At 40.2% G+C, this 22,287-nt stretch overlaps 1 protein-coding gene across 9 annotated transcripts in view; it reads right to left on the bottom strand.

Moving 5' to 3' along the window:
• Positions 1 to 321: 321 nt before the first annotated feature.
• The window catches only part of HECW2 (HECT, C2 and WW domain containing E3 ubiquitin protein ligase 2), a 220,328-nt gene continuing 198,362 nt past the window's right edge, over positions 322 to 22,287 (bottom strand). For 8 of the 9 annotated variants that reach the window (XM_089519531.1, XM_089519538.1, XM_089519532.1 and 5 more), the window contains 8 exons: positions 18,970 to 19,122; positions 15,992 to 16,090; positions 13,967 to 14,096; positions 11,793 to 11,939; positions 10,531 to 10,645; positions 8,375 to 8,460; positions 7,131 to 7,243; positions 322 to 750 (listed from right to left, as the gene is read on the bottom strand). In XM_089519531.1, coding sequence (XP_089375657.1) covers positions 639 to 750; positions 7,131 to 7,243; positions 8,375 to 8,460; positions 10,531 to 10,645; positions 11,793 to 11,939; positions 13,967 to 14,096; positions 15,992 to 16,090; positions 18,970 to 19,122 — 955 coding nt within the window. In that variant the 3' untranslated portion in view covers positions 322 to 638. Of the gene's footprint in view, positions 751 to 7,130; positions 7,244 to 8,374; positions 8,461 to 10,530; positions 10,646 to 11,792; positions 11,940 to 13,966; positions 14,097 to 15,991; positions 16,091 to 18,969; positions 19,123 to 22,287 lie in introns of those variants that run through there. The other variant, XM_089519540.1, reaches the window with a different exon arrangement.

Here is a 22,287-nt window from a genome sequence, read left to right as displayed (position 1 = left end):
CCTTATTTTTCTTCATGTTCTTGTTAAGCCCAAGAAGACTGATGTTTATACTGTATCTTTGAAACGCAATTGATGTCATGCAGGCACTCATATTCTTAGGTATAGCATGTATAGCATATTCTAGTATTGTACTGTATATGGGATATAGTTGGGAAGTAACATCTAACAGGCTTTTTAAAAAAACAAATAATAATAAGTGTTTTCACCTGACCGCCTACAATTGCCAGTGGAGTAATAGGCATCCTGTTTTCACCTCGAACTCCCAGTATTTGGGCAAAATCCATTTTTGAGATGTGAAAGTAGTAGTCATGATATTGCCAATCACTTGTTACATCTCTTTATTTTGAAATCAAATATTTAAAATATTTAATACCAAATATTAAATTTGTGGCCAGAAGGAGGAAATAGTCAACAGTGGGTTGTTGGTGTTCCCTAGAGACCACATTGCTTGCTCTGGAGTAACTGTGTAGCTAAATTGAAGCTTGTTAGGGCTCCCCAAACTAGTTTTGCTCATTCACGAAGTCCTTTTATTCAAATTGAATTGAAAAACATCTCAGTAACACAATAGCTGCATTGCTGTATCCTTTCGAGGGATGGTCCACAGAAGGTCCAAGAGGCTGGGCACTATGGTTTGTGTTTCACTCAAGTCCAAATGTGCTTGTCTCTTCAACCGCTGTCAGCAGTTTCTCATACAGCATGGAGAATGATGGGTAAGGAGGAAGATCAAGGCGGTTGAAACAAGTGTGAGCTCTAGAAGAAAAGATGTTGGAGAACTCAGAGTGACTTTAGAAATTTAGATAAGCAGAGCAAACAGCAAGATCACATCCTGGTTTCAAAGTGAGTTTATCCCTAAGTTAAAACATGAACTTTGCAGTAAATTTATTTTTCTTTCTCTGCCTCTATTGCCAAACTCTGAGGTCCTTGATTTCTATTTCCTCACCTTTGAGAATTGAATGATGACATACTGCAGTCATTTCTGAAGATGCAATATTAAAATCTCTACCATTACTCTGTCTCAAAACTGCTGGGGGAAATAAGACTTTTAAAGGGGTTAAAAGTTCACTTCTTAGGTAAGAGTTCACCAAGAAAATGTTTCTTGGGAGAGATACCTTTCTTTTTAAAAGATCATCTAACAAATTTAACCATGCCTTCAAAAGGTGGGGGAAGATGGGCAACCTGAAAGCCACTTTTCTTCTTTCCACTTGGTGCAGATCCAAGAAATTCTAAGGGCTGCTTTTAACAATATCTTCTTAGAGAGAAAACTTGTAAGATCAGGCCTATAATCCAGGGTGGCTCCGCTCCCTACCCTTAGGCTACTATCTGTCTAGCAGCAAATAAACTCAGAGGCAGAGTGACCACCATTTCAAGCACTTTCTGTCTCCAGCCTTCTGAAGGGGAGATAATTGATGCAGTAAGGAAGCAAAAAGAGCAGAACCTAGGCAACAGAGTACTGCTAGCTAATAAAACTAGATACCTCTTGAAATACACTAAGGAGATTATCACATATGGGGAAATTGGGGGGGGGGGGAGAGATCAGGGGTTTAAACTGTCATTATCCCAGAAAAGTTGAGCAATCGAGGGAAGATTTTCACACACATCGCAACTAAAGAGGCCTTATACCAGCAATAACCCAGGTAAGTTCACGGGATTTCCCCATGAATGATTTGCTGCTGGTTATTACTGGTTATTGCCAGGATAAGTCCTCTTTAATTGCAACGTCGTGTGAAAATCTTCAGTGTGATTGAGCAACTTTCACGGGATAATGACAGTTTAAACCCCTGCTTTTCCCCATGTGATAAAGTCCTAAAATATCTTAACTAGACATCAAAGAGGAGACAAATGTAGACTTACAAGGCATTTTGTTTAATAAAAATAATAGCAGTACCAAAATGGTATCATTTAAAAAAAAAATCAAAAAGTGAAAACAACCTTGTTCAATAGAATTCATGTCCAACTATTTTACTTATTCTATAAAACAACACTAAATCTTCTTGACAATATTAGCTCTCCATCCACTCTGGTGTTATGGGCTTAGGTGTTACGGAGAGATTGTATTTAAGGCAACAATACTTTCCTAGAGCACATCATGTTTATATGTGACTTTCATTTTCCTAGTAATGGCAACATATTACCTTAGCTAATCGAGACTGCAAGACCAGTGCTACTCAAAGTGGTGTTTCATGGACCAGTGTCAGTTCCTGAGCCATTGGTTGTCATGAGAGTTTCCTGGAGAGTTTCCAGGAAGGAAAGAGACAACCAAAGACAACCATAGCTAATCAGAACAAATATGGTATCAACAAATATCAGTTCTCCACATCAGATAGCTTGGGAAGCACTGCGCTTAGGGTTGCCATAATGGAGGACCTCCAAACCGGGACAAATGTAGGACAAGGTTTGAAAATGTAGGACATTTTTTAAAAAAATTTCCTGGCTAGGAAATTAAAAAAAAAAAGTCCTAGATTTTTAAACCTTGTCCTCCTCCTCTTCCTCCCCGGCTTAGGAGGAAGCCTGGGCCTGGCTCCCAGGCCAGGAAGGAGGCGGGGGCCGCCCCTCATCGCAGCGATTGCCGCGAGGGGAAGTGGCCTCCTCCTCCTCCCGGCCTGGGAAGAAGCCTCGGTCGGCTCCCAGGCCGGGAAGGAGGCAGGGGCCGCCCCTCATCGCGGCGATTGCCGCGGTGGGAAGCGGCCTCCTCCTCCTCCCGGCCTGGGAAGAAGCCTCGGTCGGCTCCCAGGCCGGGAAGGAGGCGGGGGCCGCCCCTCATTGCAGCGATTGCCACGGTGGGAAGCGGCCTCCTCCTCCTCCCTGGCCTCGCGCAGGCCTTGGAGGACCCTGCGGCCAGAGCTCCAACCGCGGAGCCGCCTCGAAGGCCTCGCTGGGGCCCGGGAGGGAGCGTCTCCACGGCTGGAGCTCCAACCAGGGAGAGCCTTCCCAGGCCTCAGCAAGGCCTTGGAGCCGCCGCGGGGGCTGAGGTGGCCGCGGTGGGCGGGCCCGTCCCGGTTTGGGCGCCAAACCGGACCGGGACCGGGTTGGCACCGCCCAAACCGGGATTGTCCCGCCCCCCGGCAGGATATGGCAACCCTAACTGCACTAGACTTTATACACTTTCCTTTTCAGCAGCATTCATGCATAATTCCAGCGTGCCAGCTATAGCAATAACATTTACATTTCTATACCACTTAATAGAGAATTCAGCTCTCCCTAAATGATTTACAATCTGTAAGCCAATTGCCCCCAACAAGCTTGGTACCCATTTTAACAACGTATGAAAGATGGAAGACTGAGTTAACCTTGGAGACCTGGGATCGAACTCACAATATTATGGCTCCAGTACCGGCATTTAACCACTGTGCCATCAGGGCTCCTTTAGCTAGGCTATTCCAAAACCAAGGTACTCAAGACACTGAACAAAAACCAAACCAGAAATGACAAGACACCCACATTTCTTGGTCTTATGCCCCTGGAAGAGATGTAGACATCTACTTTTACAACCAAAGGTGTATGTGGATGAAGGAAGCTCAATCTCTATTTATTATTATTATTATTAAGCTTTATTTATATAGCGCTGTAAATTTACACAGCACTGTACATATAATCTTTTGATTAGACGGTTCTCTGCCCTCAGGCTTACAATCTAAGAAGACAAAACATAAAAGGAGAAGGGAATGGTTGTGGGGAAGGGGATCAGGTTCTGGAGATCATCTTTCCCTCTGAGGCCTGGACCAAGGCAGATGGACTGGAGGGAAGGCTCTATATCTTAAGGATAGGCCCGATGGCGTTGGGCCTGCCATTTCACTCCCTCCAGGCGGGATAGCTTCACCTTCCCCATCTTTGGATGATGGTGGATGAAGGGGTGGGATCCTCTTTCAGGGAAGGCCGGATGGAGCTGGATTCCCCTTCCCCCTCTGGATGATGGTGGATGGAGGGGTGGGATCCTCTTTCAGGGAAGGCCCAATGGAACTGGATTCCCCTTCTCCCTCTCTGGATGATGGTGGATGGAGGGGTGGGATCCTCTTTCAGGGAAGGCTGATGGAGCTGGCTTCCCCTGCCCCTGCCCCCTACAGTTTTACTGCAGTCAGTACTGCGACACTGGGCTGGGGAGAAATGTGACTGAAGTGTTAGAATACAGGGAGGTAAAAAAGCTCTGCATTGAGGAGCCAGGGAACTTATGGGGAAATGCTTTCTTTCTGCTTACTACTGTGGTAGAAATATTCACTTGATCCCTGGGGATCAAAGGAAAATTTCTTTAAAGTTTTGTGGTGGAAGGAAGGGTTGTCACCCCATGCTTTCTTTAAACAAAGCCTTATATACTCTCAAGTACCTCAAAATCACACCAAGGTTCTGACTTAGAATGACCAAAGAGAAAATGAAGAATAAAATAACTAATTTACCTTTAGGAAACCTCTCATGACCTCGGGAGGGGGATGCTAAATCAACTTAGCCACACTGCACATACTGTAGGTATGGTTCTGTTTTCTCATGCATTCTCACAGCAAGCATGTGATCTCCTTAGTTCTCATTTTACTGACAGAAAGCTCAGTTTGAGTCATAATGCAATAATTTCAAACTGGTTCTTTTCAAACAAAGCATACTGATCACAGTGTGTTGGTTCAGACAACACATCAAGCTGTGGTTAAGCAAAAATGGGAGTGAAAGGGCTTTTGTTTTGTTTTTTGCAATGATGTGAGTATGGATGGGATGAGGAGCATATGTGCCACAGGCTTTGTGCCACTTGTTTTCATCATGCTGAAATTTGTTCTACATACTACAGGGAAAGGCAATACTCATCCTATGTACAGCCCCCCACCTGCATCCATTTATGGGCCACCACAACCCAGGTTCTTGCTATCACAGTAGTCACTGCTACAAAAATCAGTGATTCCACTGGAAAACACGATAGTGACTCAGTGCATACCTTGTTTTCCAGAAGATGCAAATCCCCAGTGGGCTGGTAGGAACAGAATTGTACTTGGATACACAGTATGCATTCCCTATACACCATGTTTCCAAATCGATCATGGTTATTTCATTAGTGGTGATATCTTCCAACAAAAGCCGCAATGTGGCCCCCATTGGATTCTTGAAAGGAAACACACCCCACCAATCCAGAGAAGTTGTCAAGCTGTTTTTAATGTGATGTTCAAACATGAAGAATTGTTTACTTGTGGCTGCCTGTTGTCAATATACTGAGGACATTGATAGCACATCACATTATGAGAAATGGGCTCACTGCCCCTTTCCACTCATGCACACATTAGTGTGCAGCAGAAATTAGAAGACTCTGTGAGCCATACCCAGTACATCCTGGCCAAACCATTTTTTTCTAGTCCATTAAGACTTCTAACATTGGCTCAAAGATTCCATTTGAAACTTTGCTTGACTATTTAGGAAAACAACATGAATCTGGTTTCTAACTCAATGCAAAAGAAGCCAAAAACAAGAAAGAGAGGGAAAGTTAACAACAGATTGCTATACTAACCATAGCTGTACTGTTTCAACACTTAATAACTTAAATGGAAAAGAGATTTACAACAGTGCATCAAAAAAGCAAACCATGCTGGGATTTCTGACTCACTTTTGCAAGATCTCCACAGCCTTGGAATAAATCAAACAAGCATATACAGTGATGAATCAGCACTGCTATTAACTGATTAAAGTGGTGTAATTTCTAGCGATATCCAATGACACTGCTTTTTAAAAAAATCTCTTCCCATTAGCAAAATGTAAAACAAGTTTTTTTTCTTCAAAAGAGAAACAACCCACTCTCTGACAAACAAGAAAAACATTCTTTCAAAAAATAATAATAATGTAAACTTATATTCAAAAGAATGGCTGCTCTGAATATAATTAAATATTATACATTATTCAGCATGAGCTTCAATTTGCCAATTTCCACAGTTCATGATAGGACCATCTCCAATGTAAATGATTATGTTCCATGAGCAAAGTAGAACTGTAGCTAAGCTGAATTTTTGCCCATTTTAATATCTGTATTGCTTTCAAAGTAATCATTTTAAACATGCTTATATTAGTGGAATCAGTGTGTATGTAATGAATGTAGACAGCTGCTGAATGAGGGACTTACTTTTTGAGACTTAAAAAAGAACAGCTAGTACAGCTCTAAGCAAAATTAAAGACAAAAAATTCAGAAAGTTTATATTCAGTGTGTTAATAAAAGGCAACAAGGTGCAATCAGGTTCTCCCATTGACAGAACTGCTTCTGCTATTGAAGCAGGAAGAAGGAAATTCCCCTTCACCACAGAAACTCTCAAATATGTTCTGCTGTGGTGGAGGGACGCAGAAGAAGAAGAACAAGTCCTGCTTCACAAACTGATTTCCAAAAACATGGTATTATATTTTACCCTTCTTTCTCCTAAAACTTCATCAAGGAAATCACTGAGCATAGTATTTGCTCAGACAAGCTTATGTTCTTCAGTGTTCACTGGATTTATATTAAAGACATTGGCTGGCATCCTGGTAATGATATAACAGATGAAAGCATAAGTTTCATCTGTACAAGTAGAATGTTTTTTTGTTTTTGTGGACAATGTACAATGGTTGTATCCAGTTGACTGAGGTGTAGAGTTGTGCATGTGGTAACATGTATATTATAGTATACATAATAGTGTGGAAAGACAAATTGCTTCTATGTATTGACTTGGGCATTGCACATTGCATTGCATGTTGTAATTGCCAGCCATGCGCATTGATCATTGATCCATGTATACTGCAATATGTTGGTACAGTTTGAGTCTCCCTTATCCAGAATTCCAAAATCTGAAATACTCCTAAATCAGTCACAAGAGTGGCTGAGATAGTGATACCTTTGCTTTCTGATAGTTCAATGTACACAAACTTTCTTTCGTGCAAAATTAAAATACTGTGCATAAAACTACTTTCAGGCTATGGTGTAAGGTGTATATTATATGAAATGCATTTTATGTTAAAATGTTGGTCTCATTTCCAAGATATCTCATTGTGTGTATGCAAATATTCCAAAATCCAAAAAACCCTCCAAAATTCAAAACATTTTGTGTAATTGGTACGGGGCTGCATAACATAACTTTGTCAGCACATGTTTATACAATGCTGAAGCTATGTATCTCAGCCAAGGCTAATGAGTATTACTTTACCTAGGCAGAGCAGTGATCTTCCCCCATTTTTCCACACAGAATCTTCTTGGTCCATTGCTACCTCTTAGAGAAGCAAAACCTTCATAAGGTATACTTGAGGTGCCTGTCACAAACTGCAAAATTGAAAGCAAAACACCAAAAAAGAGCATTACAGAAAAGAGGTGTATATTTGGGGCTGCTCATCATGCTACATTTTTAAAAAACACCCTGTTAGTACCTATGTATGATTTACAACAGAATCTGAAGAAAGGTAAATTCTGCACTGATTGATGCACTAGCATTCATCTCAGTGAAGATAGTGCCCACACCAGATATCAGGTAAATTGTAACCCTTGGGTAGGTACTGTTACATGGATGCCCTGGGCTGGACTCTAATGCACTACTTCTAAATATAGGGCTATCACTTCTACTTCTAAATATAGGGCTATCAGATTCTTTGGAAGCATCCCTTCTGGAAATGGTCTGGCATAAAAAGCATTTTGACTAAAAGGGGACATTTTGCTTTTTCCGATGGAGGTCAGCATCCAGACAATCTCACAATCAGTTCTAGCCAGCAGTGGCAAAGCTCAGTGGCTCAGAAGCAAGTAGTAGAAATGGGGCCCCACTGCTGTCAGCACACTGTTCCATTCCAGTAGGGTCATCTCTTTTTCTAAAAGAAGCTGGTGGCATAAACACCTTATAAGTGAGCACATATTAATTCACACACACTTCTATACTCTCATCATTATGGAAAGAAGAGGAAGTAAAGACAGTGGTGGCACCAGTGTTTTCTCTTAGCATGCAAAGACTCTAGAGCTGTTATTTTCCTTGTTCCTTCCTCCTTCCACCGCAGGGATGGGAGGGGAGCAGTGCAGGTTGCTTCTGACAGCCCTGAATGGCTGGTGACTGAGGAGTTTGGCCTTCCTCAGTACAATCTAACTAGGTGCCCAGTTCAAAGACATACAATACTTACTAAAACTCTGTGGGGCAAGGCATGCTGGAGGGATAGAGACTGAAACTTCTTCCGCTTTCCTTAACTAAGCAAAAAGAGTCTGCCTTTGAGAGCTCTGAGGAGAAAATGCAACAATACACACGCCGCCAATGTGCTTCAAAATATCATTTTCATTTATAATGGCAAGTGTCTAGCATTAGTCTTCAAGACATTCATCTGTTTTTGAAACTCTACATTTTCTTAATTTTGCCAGTCTAAATTGGACAGTTCAAAATAAGAGAAAATGTTTTACACATATCAACTGATCACTCACCTGCAATAGTCTTAGTCGCTGTTCATTGTTGAACCTTTCTACAGCAGCCCAAAACCATCGGATTACGATATGATTGTCGTGGTACCCTGTTTGGTCACAATTAAAACCATGTTATTTGGGAGTATTCTGCCACAAAAAGGATATAGGAATGTGAAATAAAATCATCAGGATTTATCCATCTCAATAAAAGTGATTACAGGTTTTTTCCCCCTTTCTCTTTCTTAATGTCTTCACAACACTGGTCGATATTAGTGTTTTTAAGAACTGCTTGAAAAAAGGCTTTCCTGCTGTTTATTTAGTGAGATTGCAGCCACTGTACACTCAAAATCCTGATCACTGTAGCGCAGGGACAGTTTCTCTATTCCTGTGTACTCTTATATAGATTTTTTTTAAAAGACATGCCACTGTGATCACGACCAAAGGGCATGCTTTTGTAAAATGAGATGGAATGTTTGAAATGTGTGACAATGGGAAATGGAAAATAATTTCTAAACCATTTAAAGGAGACACTTTCCAAAATTTCATATACATATCCTTCAGGTAAGAGTCATGCCCATTTTGCATTTGAACATGTGCACAGGAGTACAAAACATAAAGTACAGATAGATTCCTGATGGATACGTTGGGGCATCTGGACAATAAAAGGTTAGGAAAAGACGGATAGAGAAAGCAGGGATAAGAAATGTGATCATAGTCCTCTATGGAGTTGCAAGAGAGGAAACTTAGCACAAGAGGAAGCAGAAAGTAAATTCCTGATACAGTATAGGAAAGACACATTAGAAAGGTGTTATAATGCCAGAAAAGACTGGCAGAACAGGAGGCATAACAAGAGTGGGAAACAAGGAAATTTGAAATGTGCAACTGTTCTTATCCTATGGCATTAAAAAGAACAAATATTTTTCCTGCTGAAACTCAAGCTACAATGGGTTAGGGTTTATTCATTGATTCCAGTGTGTGTATCAAATAAAGGCCTGGCAGAAATGTTTCTGAACATGGATTAGAATTAGCTGACTAATTTTACTGAGAGGTTTTGCCATTTCTATGTTGACTGAAAGATCAGGTTAAATGAGTGATATATTGAACTGCAGAGAATGACCAAAAAAAGAAGGAGAAATATAGGGCCCAACAGCAGTGTGAGTGTGTGAGAGGGAATAATAAATTATTTTCAGACAGAAAAGGCCATGTAAATGTCTGACAGGATGGGCATTTTGTACCATGGTTAGTATCAAATAATTCTTTTTATAAACTTTACAAGTCGTTCTTTTTCTAAGAGCTGGCTTGAGAGGGTAATACCTTTTAAGAGTGGAATAGGCAATGAGACATGGACGCTATTATTACAATCATAAATACCTATGTTACAATTTAAATCTACAAACAGTCCACATACAATCTAAACATCTATGTTATCATTAAATGTGTTATGATAGGATTCCAAGTACTGTACTGTATGCCCAAAGTGATTCTGGACTTTTGCTTTCTGGACAGCCTTGGAATGAACACGCACACACACTACTGCCTTTTACAAATAAATGTCTCTATGTTTCAGTATCTTTATTTCCTTTTGTCTTCTATAAATCAGTGCACAAGTGTTCAGTTGTGTACCCTGATGTTTCAAATGAATCTTAGCAAGGGCCTGATCCGATCGGTTCATTTAACATATTATGAAATATTTCTAAAACATCTAAAAATGAATTCCAAATGTCAATTAGTTTAAAGATAACTGTCATAGAAAAATCTCTGAGGATGGAGGCTTCTCATCTTTCACTGGAGAACCTAACCTCTTCCATCTCTAGCCATCTTTACCATCTGCTACAAATTAAGCCTGAGTGTACCTTTATATCTCAGATTAACCTACTTGGTCTCACATATTACTAGCTGTGCTGTTTTAGATTTTAGCCCTTTTATCAAATGAAATGCTCACCCCATTCCAAAAGCTAAGTGAAAATGTCCAAGCCTTCTGGAATAGAGCTTAAAACGTGAGCACAGGCTTTCTAAAATTACATTGCAAGAGATTAATTTCTAAAATTAGAATAGTTTACTAGATTTCTCTAAAAATCAGAAAAAAACACTCCCCTTTCTTCTTGTTTAATTCAAACTGTCACCACCACAACTAGCTGTGACCAAAATGTATGTATGTATAGTTTTGAAAATGTCACCTCCTCTGTATTCAGTATTGTTTCTCCAGTCACTTAAGTCAATTTCTGCAGTGCCAGCAATAACCAACTCCAGTTCTCTTGCATCAAATACAGATACCAGCCTTGCATCAACAACCTAGGAAGGAAAAAAGATATATATACATACTGTTTTATCTAGATGATTTTAATTGTTCTAAATGTTTTATTGTACAGTCTTTAAAAATGTTTTTATCTTGTGATCTGCCTTGGGTCCCTTTCTGGGAGAAAGGTGGCACAGAAATGAAATGAAATAAATAATAAATAAAAATAATAAATAAATAAACAGACATATCCAACATATATGATCTGCAGTTTCTTTTTTAAATCTGCCAATTACTAAATAGTATATATTGGTTGGAGATTCTTTATATAATATACTAGCAATAATAAGAGGATCACCTAACAAATAATAATAAAATATATCTAGCATAAGGAATATATCAGCTTATAGTGCTAGATGTTCCAGCAAGATTTGCTCTACAGATATTAAGCCAGCACCCAGGAATTATTGTTGATAGTATGACAATATAAGTGGTGCTTCCATTTAACTCATGCTGCATATATTTTTTTTAAAAAATCATTATTAGCACAGATTTCACAGAGTGGCAAGTCAATAGAGACTGGGGAAATGCTTCAGTTTTGGTCTCCAAGAAAGGCTACTGTTAGCACTATGCCAAATGTAATTCTAATCCCAACAGACGTAGGGCCATTGAATGAACTGCTAAATGGTAGATTAACACTAATATAAATTCCACTGATTCAGTGAATCTAACCCAACTGGTATTGACAATAATGCCGGAGAGGTGCTACTGCTCCTTTTTGTAGCAATAACCATCTTGTAAAACTGGCGTCACCTACCAGAGATCAGGCACCTCTTCCCAATCTCTGACTCAAGAAGATACTGAGCAAACAGTTTGAGAGCAAACAGAGAAAGTCTTAACTAATTGTAACAGGGTGGGAGGCAATAGTAAATTGAACAGCATCAAAATGTTGCCCTCAGACTGGCCATAAGCATTACATTTTCAACCTTGGGACCTGACTCAGTGATGTTATTTATGAATTCCACACACAACGGTATCAAAGACAACACAATATTTCTCAGTAAAATTTAGCTGGTTTGCAGGACAAGAATTAATTGTAGATCATAAATGTGTTAAATGGCATAAGTGTGGGGATATTAAATATATTGTAATATGTTTGGAACAAACTAAGAGTGCTATTGTTTGGGGTTTGTTTTTTTTTACCTCATAGAAGCCTCGTACTAGACTCTCTGTTTGCTGCACAACACCTCTCTCAATTCGCCATTTCACCATTCTCTCTATATATTCCTTCTTGTTCTTCTCTGTGACTGGGATGTTGGCACCCCCAGGCTTTAGTTCTCGTTCAGTAATCTTAAAGGCAAACAACCACCAAAATGTCACATGAAGATCTATTGCAAACATAACTTTTTATATATAAAGCAGTCTGTGATAATTCCCTCAAATGTCTGATTAAAGTGCTTCTGCTGGATCTTGGGCCGCTCAAAAGGATAGTGAGCCAACACTATCAAGGGCAAGGCAAGAAATTTCTAAGGTGGGAGATACAAAGAAGCCTTTAAATTCTGCATAACAAGATTCTGCAGATTTTAAATGAAGCTTCCTAACATACACCATTGCAACAAGAATTCACACACAAGGACACAAAGGAATTTTGAACCAGGGCTCCTCTTATCTCAAACTTGCAATGGTTGGCAAGTTCCTTCAGAGGGGGGTCGCCATTGCCATCCTCTGAGGTTAAGAAAGTGTGACTTGCTCAAGGGCACCCAGTGAGTTTTTATGCTTGAGATGCATTTATCCAGAGTTGCAGTCCAATAGTCAAACCACTACATCACACTGGCTCCCATCTGTTAGGAACAGTGGCTCAATTCACACCTCCTTGTGTCAGCTTAATAATAATAATAATAATAATAATAATAAAATGTGCTGTTATGTGAAGCCTCGACTAGTAATGTTCCTTTTAGGCAGCAAAACTGCAAGTAGTTTCATATGAATCAGGCTGGCTGCAAAAAGGCAGCTTTCTTTTCCAGCTTCAAAAGTAAGAAAGTTTGCCCACTTCCTACTAAGCAAAGGGATCTTGTTGCACATTTGACACTGAGCAAGAAAAGTTGTAGCATAAGCTTTCATCGACTTGGGAGATTATTACACACAGCTTTTAACCCATGATTACAGTGGGGGGAAAGCAGCTTTGGAGATACTTATTGCGCATCGCCACCTCCGACCCATAGCTGCTCTGTTCCCGAAGCATGGTTAGGGCATTCTTTTTCATTGATAGGGGAAACCCATCAATAAGCTCCCAACTGTACTAGTCCTCAGGTGTGAAACGATGGTGCCATGGCAGCTGCAATGTTTGCAGTCATGTGGTGTCCATGTCTCTTCGGCTCCTACCTCCCTCTCGCTGAATCTCCAAGCAGGCTGAGAGCCTTTTTTTTAACTCTCTACTTCTTTTTTTTTCTTAAAAAAACTTAAGCCACAATAGCAAAGCTCTGTAATTGTGTGAAAAAGTGAAAGGCATATGGCAGGGGGGCGAGATTAAGGGGAGGGGGTCTGGAAGAGAGTGAAATGGCAGAAGCAGCCCCAACTGCTTCTGTGTTGTTTTAACTGGTACAATTGCAGTAAGAACAGGGTATGTGCAGTAATATCCTTGGTCTACTTTCTCAGATACAGACCAGATCTATGAAAGCTTATGCTACAACTTCTTTCGCTCAGTTAGTCTCAATGGTACTATAAAATATTACAGACTTCACTTTGATATTCCAGACTAACATGGCTATGTCTGAATTCCACTTCTTGCTAAATGAGTGAAGTACTGTCCCCACAATGGAGTGGTTCAGACACAGTGAAGCAAAGGAACCAGGGATCCCATAGTCCATGTTAAAACCCCTGGATAGAAACACATAGTTGTGCACCTAGCCTCATAGATTTCAATGGGCAATAGGTCACACAAGTGTTTCTATATTGCACCTGCTAATTTCAATGCTAAACAACCCTCATCAATTTGGATAAAGAACAGGCAACCTTGATAACTTTCAGGAGATTTTGGAGCTGTGAATCTGGCAAATTCCTACTCTGGTGTTTGCATAACTTTTAGAAAAATTTTCACAAAGGACCAATTAGATAGGATTTTCAAGTTGCTTGTAACAGTGTGCATATTGTCAAAGGCAGTTTTGCAGACAAGAAGGTTAGGATGGACAGGTAAGAGAATATTCCATACTTTTAAACATCTATGTGAATAACTGTCTTATTGAAAGAAGAAATCTGCAGAAAGAATAACATCACAACATTTCAGCAAAGATATAGTAACCTTTAAGAAAGGCAAGAAAGGATAAGTGCCACAAGACCTCCTCTATTAAAATATTTGGAAAAAAAATACTGTTTCACACCTGTCCAAAGACTTCTTCATTTACAGTGAATGTGAGATCTAGGATATCATGTATATCGTTGTCTTTCATCCACTGCAAACTCTGGTGGAACTCCTCATCAAGGTATTCCAAGTCACTCAGGTCACACAGTCTAACATAAACAAGAAGAAATTAGAAGAAAGGAAATGATAGCAGGGGCAGTGATAATGGCTGTATGGGCTGATGAAGAGAAGTTAGACAGGACATTTGTACAATGCTAGGAAGGAAAAGAGAAGAACCTAAAGAACTATTACCACTAGACTCTTTTGAACGAATTAGTCTTTCCAAATGATAGTTATTTATCTAATGTGCAAGGCTTCTTTTTCAAAGACATATCCCAAAATTCTAAATAACTCTACTAAACAAATAATAAAACGTTAATTTGGAACACACACACAGACATTTTTTGTTGCAGCTTCTAGTACCAATGCTAAGTTAAGGGCCCAAACAGACAGGCCAAAATAAAGCTGCTTCGGGTCACTTTGGAGGTATGCTGTTTAAATTATGCATGTGTCTTAAGAGTCCAAAAGCCGTGCCAAAGCTATGCTCCAGTCCTAAGAGCTAGAGTGCACCTTTGGTGCAGCTTCTGGCTTCTTAAGATGCATGTGGCATTTAAATAGCATACCTCCAAAGTGACTCGAAACAGCTTTATTTTGGCCTGTCTGTTCAGGTCCTTAAGGGAACAAATCCATGTTCACAAGAACTGTAACTTCATCTTAGAAAACATTAAAAAGGTACAGAAATCTCTATGATTATAGAGATCCTGATGCTCAACTTTTTCATAACCCAAAGGTGGCTGGTGCATCTGCTGATGTGGGGGTGATGAATCTGCTCTGCATTTTACTGCTGTGACTTCTGCAGCAGCTCTCAGTTGAATGGGATATTTGCTTGTGCTTCACTGTGGTCAAGATCTCTTGTTCATCTCACAAGCAGCTGCAGGAGGACAGGTGATGAAATCCAGGATAGATTCACTGCCCCATGGTGGCAGTGGTTGCCCCTGACATAACTACTCTGTTCAAACTTAGTGTTTGTTTGTTAAATCTTCACAAAGTAAATTGTTGCACCGACTGGTAACATTCCTACTTTTATTCAACTCCTCCACACATCATCATCTTCAAAACTTTGGGACTACTTTGAAGACTAAATTAATTTGCTGTTCACATCCCATTAAATCATTCATATAAAAAGAATATCAGACAGCTCTATTAATATGCAGAAAGGCACAGCCAACTTGTCCAGTGAGAAAAATCTTTTATTTCTGCCTTCCAATTTTCTTGTCTGCTCTATGTGGCCATTGCAAATTCATCCTGTCAAACCACCACCACCCAAAAAAACCCCACAGACACAAATCTAAGGTTTTGTGGAAGAATAAAAGAATACAATAATTTATGGCAGGCATGAATTTGGATCAAGTGATCTCTTGTGTGAGCACTTCTACTTGTACAAAGCAGCCCTACTGTATTTGCATTTTCCCTGCCCTGATACACTTCCCTGTGCCCTCCCTCACACAGCATTTTGGAGGATGCCCGAATCCCTAGAAATTGCTGAGTGGGGGGAAGTGTCCCGAAATGAGTGTAGGAGTTTGGTGTTCCACTTATCAGTCACTGGGATCAACCAAGTTAAGCTTCCTTCTTGACTATAAACAATTGCTACAATCTAATTAGTCACTAATATCCTAATTAGATTTTCATTTACCTTAAACTTAGGGCCCAAACAGACAGGCCAAAATAAAGCTGCTTCGGGTCACTTTGGAGGTATGCTGTTTAAATCACACACACATCCTTATGACTGGAGCATGGCTTTGGCGTGGCTTCCAGCCTCTTAAGATGCATGCATCATTTAAACAGCATACCCCCAATGTGACCCGAAGCACCTTTATTTTGGGTTGTCTGTTTGGGCCCTTAGACTATTATTTTATACAGTCACCTATTTGGTAAGCAAGACATTTTCAGCCTGTCTATCCACATTCTCCTGTTTGTATGGGATCTGAAACATTCTTCTACTTACATTCTGAGGAGGGCTTTATAAAATGGTCGTGTGAAGAAGGCATCTAACAAATACTGATGTATTAGAGCAAGACCAAGGATTCGACCACTAAACCTGAACCTGAAATGAACAAGAAATGAAAAAATCAGGTTAGGTTTACTGTGGATTCAGCAACCATCCTTTACAACATCAGCCACAAAAATTCCTTAAACAAAATCATTTTAGGAGAAACATGGAGTTCATATTCATGACAAAACCAGTATTTTCCATCACTTTCCCATGTGATCATTTTTAAGAAACTGCTCCATGACCACTATACTGTATAGGGGTGCATTGTACAGGGGTGAAGCTACAAAGAGGGGATGAGGGCATTGCTTTCCCAAATAGCCACTGTGCCCCCACAAATGTAATTTTCCTTCAAACACCAATGTGTAGCATTTCAGAGAGTGAGATATGGAAGACTTTTCAGATTTAGAACTCTTATATTTCCTGGGTCACTTGGCCTGCTCCTTTACTTTGGATGCCTAAACTCTATTTCTAAATGCTCACCTTAAGTTTTAAGCGCCTGCAATGCCAGACATTTGGAGACTGAAGGAAAATTTCAGGGAGGGGGGAATTATTTTATTGGTGGAGCAATGTCCTCATGTCCGCCTCCAGTAGCTGTACCCTGGCCTTCTACAACCCAAAGTGCCTTTTTGCTCACACAAGGAATCTCTGGATCCAGGTTTATGTCTGCAAAAAAAAAAACTATTGCAATATTTCCCCTCCTTCTGCACACACTAAGCTTTATATTTTTTCAATGACAGGATCAATTTGCACTGCCCATGCTGACTGGGGAACCTATAGTGCAAAATGGTATCTTTCCCAAGCTTGTGTTTAGATCTGACACATACTCTTCTGAATTAAGTTATTAGGTTCAACAGCATGCGCCCACACTCCTGATCAGAGGAAATTACAGGAGGGACGAAATCAATAACTTTTTATTCTCTATGTCTTTGGCATCTGAATGACAGCAAGAAACAAACAAACCCAGACCTTTACAAAGCTGGAGATGTATGTGTGAAAAATGCTTCAGTTGGATTTATGCCTGCTATGCAGCTTCTTGTTAGAGGAACAGGAATGGGGAGGGAGGACTTGAAAAAGAATGAGAGGCCTTGTACAGTGCTAGCAATCAGACAGGTAATATGGATACTGAAAAAGCCTACAGGAAACAGTTACAGGATCACATTTGTGAAAAGCTCACTAGCAGTACATGTTGTTGATATGAAATAGCAGGTACAACCTTCAAACTACTACAAAATTATGTTTACAGACATAGGCCCGTTACATACAGGCTTAAAAGTACGTGCAGAGCACGTACTAAGGTTAAGGCGGGGTGGTGCTTCCGCACCGCCCTAACCCTAGTGTGCGCTGTGCGCGCACAAAATGGCAGCGGCCATTCCACACAGCCGCCGTCATCGATATGTGACGACCGCGCCGCCTCCAAACGAGGCGGCGCGGTTGTGACGTATTGGGGTTGCGGCAGGGCGCCTAGGGCGCCCTTTCCACAACCCCGGAAGGAGCTCTGTTTCGGAGCTCCTTCCTCGTTTGGTCCGCTGGGCGCAGCCTTCACATAGCTGCGCCCAGCGGAGCAAAGGAGAAAGGGGCCAAACGGCCCCTTTCTCCTTCTGCCTGCCGCCGTGGGGTGTCCTTGGGGCTTCAAGTCCCAAGGACACCCCTTTCCAGGCTGCGGGAAAGGGGCCTTTTGCCGCTTCCCCGCAGCCCAGAAAGCGGCGGATCGGGGCCTCAGCGGCTGCCGCTCTGGCCACTGATGCCCCGATCCGGCGGGGAAAGGTGCGCCTACAGGCCGCCCCAAAGGGGCGGTCTGTAACGCGCCTAAGATTTGTTTGTTTGCTTACTTCTATTACAAGCATAGCTGATCAGGATTGTATTTACACTATATTGTTATGCAGATTGATACCAGTTTGACTGCCACTGCTCCCTCCTATGGGATCCTAAGATTTGTAGTTTGGTGAAATAAGAATTCTCTGTAGAAAACTCTAGTGCACTACATTTCCTAAAAATCTAAGTATCACACCAATCTACGAACCCCAGGGTTCGGCAAGAGACAGGCTGAACCATGATAGCTAAGGTGGTATCAAACTGCTATAACGGTGTAATGTATGTAATGGTGTAAATAAGAAAATTCTCCAAGTCACCTACTAAGAGATGGCACAGACTGAATTGTAAACAACTCCTGCTCTGCTTTAGAGACAGTTCGTGATAGCTGGACTGTTTTTCCCCCCGGTAAGAAAATGGGTCACAGTTTCCACCCCCATCCCTTAATCTGTATTCATGGAAAGGGCTCAGACTAAAAAGCAATGAACACTGATTGAAATCTCCTTTTTCCAGTTGACTTGACTCTTTAATGTTATTTTGCATTTCATGCTCCAAGAATGGACAGAGTAGGTGACTGTTTGCTTTCTAGTAGAAATGTGGATTCCCATAGAGCTGGTAAAAACCAGCCAGTCATCCACAAAACCACAGCTTTTTTGACAGTGTGAGAAACAAGAGAAGGATTAAGCACATGAGAAACAAAAAAATATAGCTGCAAATTTTACAACTGATTTACAAGAAATAGATTTTAGAACTGTTTCATAGCCTGAAGAGAAGCTGGTAAAGAAAAACAACAACAACCCTAGACTGGCTAAAGTTCAGGTTTGCTTTTATATTTTGATGAATCGTATTTGAAAAGATGAAATTTAGGAGATCTAGGAATCTACAGAAGTTTACTCTTGCCAGACATGAGTGCTTGTTGCTTAGAGGTGACTGGCTAATACCACAAAACACTCATTAAAAAAAAAACTAAATTCTTACCATCCTTTCCAATTCTGGAAAAGGAAAATAAGCACACCTATTTCACCTTATAGTTCATGGATATTTAATTGTAGAATTAGTGTGTCTCATGCTTCATAAAAACAACAGAAAATAACAGTACTATGATGACTCTGCCAACTTACCATTCATGGTGATTATCCACAAAAGCAGACATGGGACTAATTTGTACAGTGTATGTGTCATTGGCCGAATATTCAAATAATCCATAATATGGGTTAAAGAGTTCTCTTGATACCAGGAAAAAAAATTCCCTTGAAGGCCCACTGTAGTCCAATCTTGAAAAAGAGAAAATAAAAATATTGTACATCACTGAACACGAAAAATAAATTACAGAAACTGTTGCACAAGATTCTTCTTCTTCTTTTTTTAAAAAAGAAAAAACTATTTTAGGTAAAGGACAAATTCCTCCTTCCCCATCATCTTCATAAAAGATCCTTATCCTCTGATGTACTGTGTGCACTTTCACAAATGAATATTTAATTCAATAGCATCTATTATAGTTTTTTTGTGGGTTTTTTGGGCTATGTGGCCATGTTCTAGAAGAGTTTATTCCTGACATTTCACCAGCATCTGCGGTTGGCATCTTCAGACAATTCTCTGAAGATGCCAGCCATAGCTGTTGGCGAAACGTCAGGAATAAACTCTTCTAGAACATGGCCACATAGTCTGAAAAACCCACAAAAACTATGGAATCCGGCCACGAAAGCCTTCGACTTCAGCATTTATATTGTTTTGATTTCTGCTCTGGAATATGCTGAATTATTGCACTCAGAGTAGCATAATGGTTTGTCTCCTATTTAAACATACAATTATGCAATTTGTACCTTTTAAGTTTCCTGTTTAATTGGCTCTCCATATTTTATTTACTTATTTATATCTTGCCTTTCTCCCAAAATGGGATTCAAGGTGGCTATATACAAGCCTGGTGCTACTTTATTGTTTATTTACTGCCTTCAAGATAGTGAGCACACTTCTACATGGATTTTATCCTCATAACAATGTAGTAAGTTAGGCAAAGAGAGAGTAAATGGCTCAAAGTCACCCAGTAACCTTCACGGGATTTGCCTGCTTCTCTGAGTCCTGCTGTGACACATTCTAAGCACCACACTGGCTCTTGTCTGCATTCCCTGTTCAGATAAGGATGGACATTTTGTTTCTTGAATCCATTTTGGACCATTCCAGTTCTTTGAAAAGCTGTGAGTTAGTGTTCCATATTTCCCCCCGTGTCTTGAGGGCTAGGGAGTAAATGGTCCCTACTGTACATTTCTTTGTACAGAGCTCTTAATGAAGAACTGTGACTTCTCCAAACCAAGCTTCAGAGAGGACTTAAGATATGGAATCTCACCACTGCCTTGCTGAAGGTAACTCAGCAGGCTGTTCAATCATAGTGGTACACTATATGATTATTGCACAGTGAATGGTTACCAAATGGTGCATCTTGTGAAATGCTACAGTCAACAAGGCATGAGTGAGAGGTCTGCATAGCAAACTATACCTGCTTTAGTCTCCCCATATAACAAAAACATTATTTGTGGGGAAATGCTTGGTTAGGGTTTTTTGTTTTTGTTTTCTGCTTCCTAAAACAACTTTTGTTTGCAGTATCAGTTTTCGCCCCTTAGGAGACATGAAGGGGAGATTTAGAATATCCTTAGTCAAAACAACTCATTCAAAAAACAAGAATAAAAAAGCATATCCCAATAAATACCATGAAATTTTCAGGTTAAAAAAAATCATAACTGGAAATGAGAAATCACTGTGTCACCCTGGCAAATCATCAAACCTTTGCAACCAACGTTTTCCATTAGGAGGAATTCTGACATTACTCTGATGCTACCATTTTTCTTAGTTTATATTTTTCTTCCTATTTATTTACTTTGAGGAAGCTACAACTCAATCTGGTGTTTTTGTTTATCTGGGCCAGCCATTATAAAGTTGCAGAAAATGGAGGAAATTCACTTCTCAAATAACAGTTTAAGTGGACACACACTGAAAAGATCATCTGCTGTTACTTAAACAACAGTGAACTAAAGTCACTGCCTTGACAATTTTCATGGGCGTATAAACAAAAAGGATTAATGAAGATTCAGTTCATATTCAGCAGCCAGCAACATCCGGTAGATAGTTTGTTTCCCAACTTTATTTTTATTGCAACCAAAGATGACGTTTTATCCATCTGTATAAACATGCTTTTATTAAAAATATTAAATATGTTACACATTTTAATTACGCTTTGCTGGTGCTCATCAACCAAAACACAAAGAAGCCTGAAGCAGATGAGTATTGAACTTTCCAGTGACCAAAACACCACCCAGCAAACTGGACATTCTGGACTATCTGACTGTTGGATAACTTGGAGGCGTGGCTGGGGGCCTTTCCGCACCCCCAGACACGCCCCCCCCAAAAGAAAAGGCCCCTGTGGATGAGACCTTTCCAAGACCCCTGTTCTCTACCTCTTTCGTCAGGTACTGCATGCTCATGCCTGTGGCCTCGCAGATTGAGTCCAGCCATCTGGCTTGCACCCTTCTTCTCTTTCTCAACAGTATTCTCAGCACACTTCTCTAACACCACATCTCAAATGAGGTGATTTTCTTTATTTCTGCTTTCTTTATGTCCAGCTCTCACATCCATACATAGTCATGGGGAATACAAAGATTTGAACAATCCTCACTTTAGTATTCAGTGTTACGTCTTTGCACTTTAGCATCTTGTCTAGTACTTTCATAGCTGCCCTTCCCAGTCCTAGTCTTCTGATTTCTTGACTGCAATCTCCATTCTGATCAATGTTTGATCCTAGGATACAGGAAGTCTTTAACTATTTCTACTTTATTGTTATCTAAGATGAAATTATGTACTTCTGTGGTCATTATTTTTGTTTTCTTAATATTTAGCCTTAAGCCTACCTTAGCACTTTCTTTTTTAACTTTCTTTAGTAATAGTTTTTCTGTGGCTTTTTCGGACTGTGTGGCCATATTCTAGAAGAGTTTATTCCTGACGTTTAGTCACTATCTGTGGCTGGCATCCTAATAACAATGTTGACTTACTATGCAAGCTTCTTTTCCTACAGTAGCTAGATATGGATTTAAGGCGTAAACCCATAAAAATGGATATTGCACAAGTTTAATTTCAGAGAGATGACAGGTATGATAATGAGGAGGATGACTAGTAACTGTCTATCACTATTAACAAATGACAGTACTATCACCTCATATAACCATTTGGATAACAAAACAGAAATCATTGCACCACACCTACCATTTTAGCAAGTATTTGTAACACAAGTTTTATTTGACCTGCAAACATATGAGTTCCAAGCAGTTTTAATCCAGAGCTGGACATCTGCTAAACAAAGAACAAGGCACTTGTTTTGCCAAAGATAGAAGAAGCAGTCTTGAATTTAAAAAATGAGTAGACTCATGTCTGACAGAGGTTTGGCTTTTGCT

This window comes from Sceloporus occidentalis, unplaced genomic scaffold (genome assembly GCF_023333645.1).
Source record: "Sceloporus occidentalis isolate IW3139 unplaced genomic scaffold, rSceOcc1.0.p SCAF_4, whole genome shotgun sequence".
NCBI lineage: Eukaryota > Metazoa > Chordata > Lepidosauria > Squamata > Phrynosomatidae > Sceloporus > Sceloporus occidentalis.
Note: the sequence above shows the minus strand (reverse complement) of the source record. Positions and strands in the feature narration are given on the sequence as shown.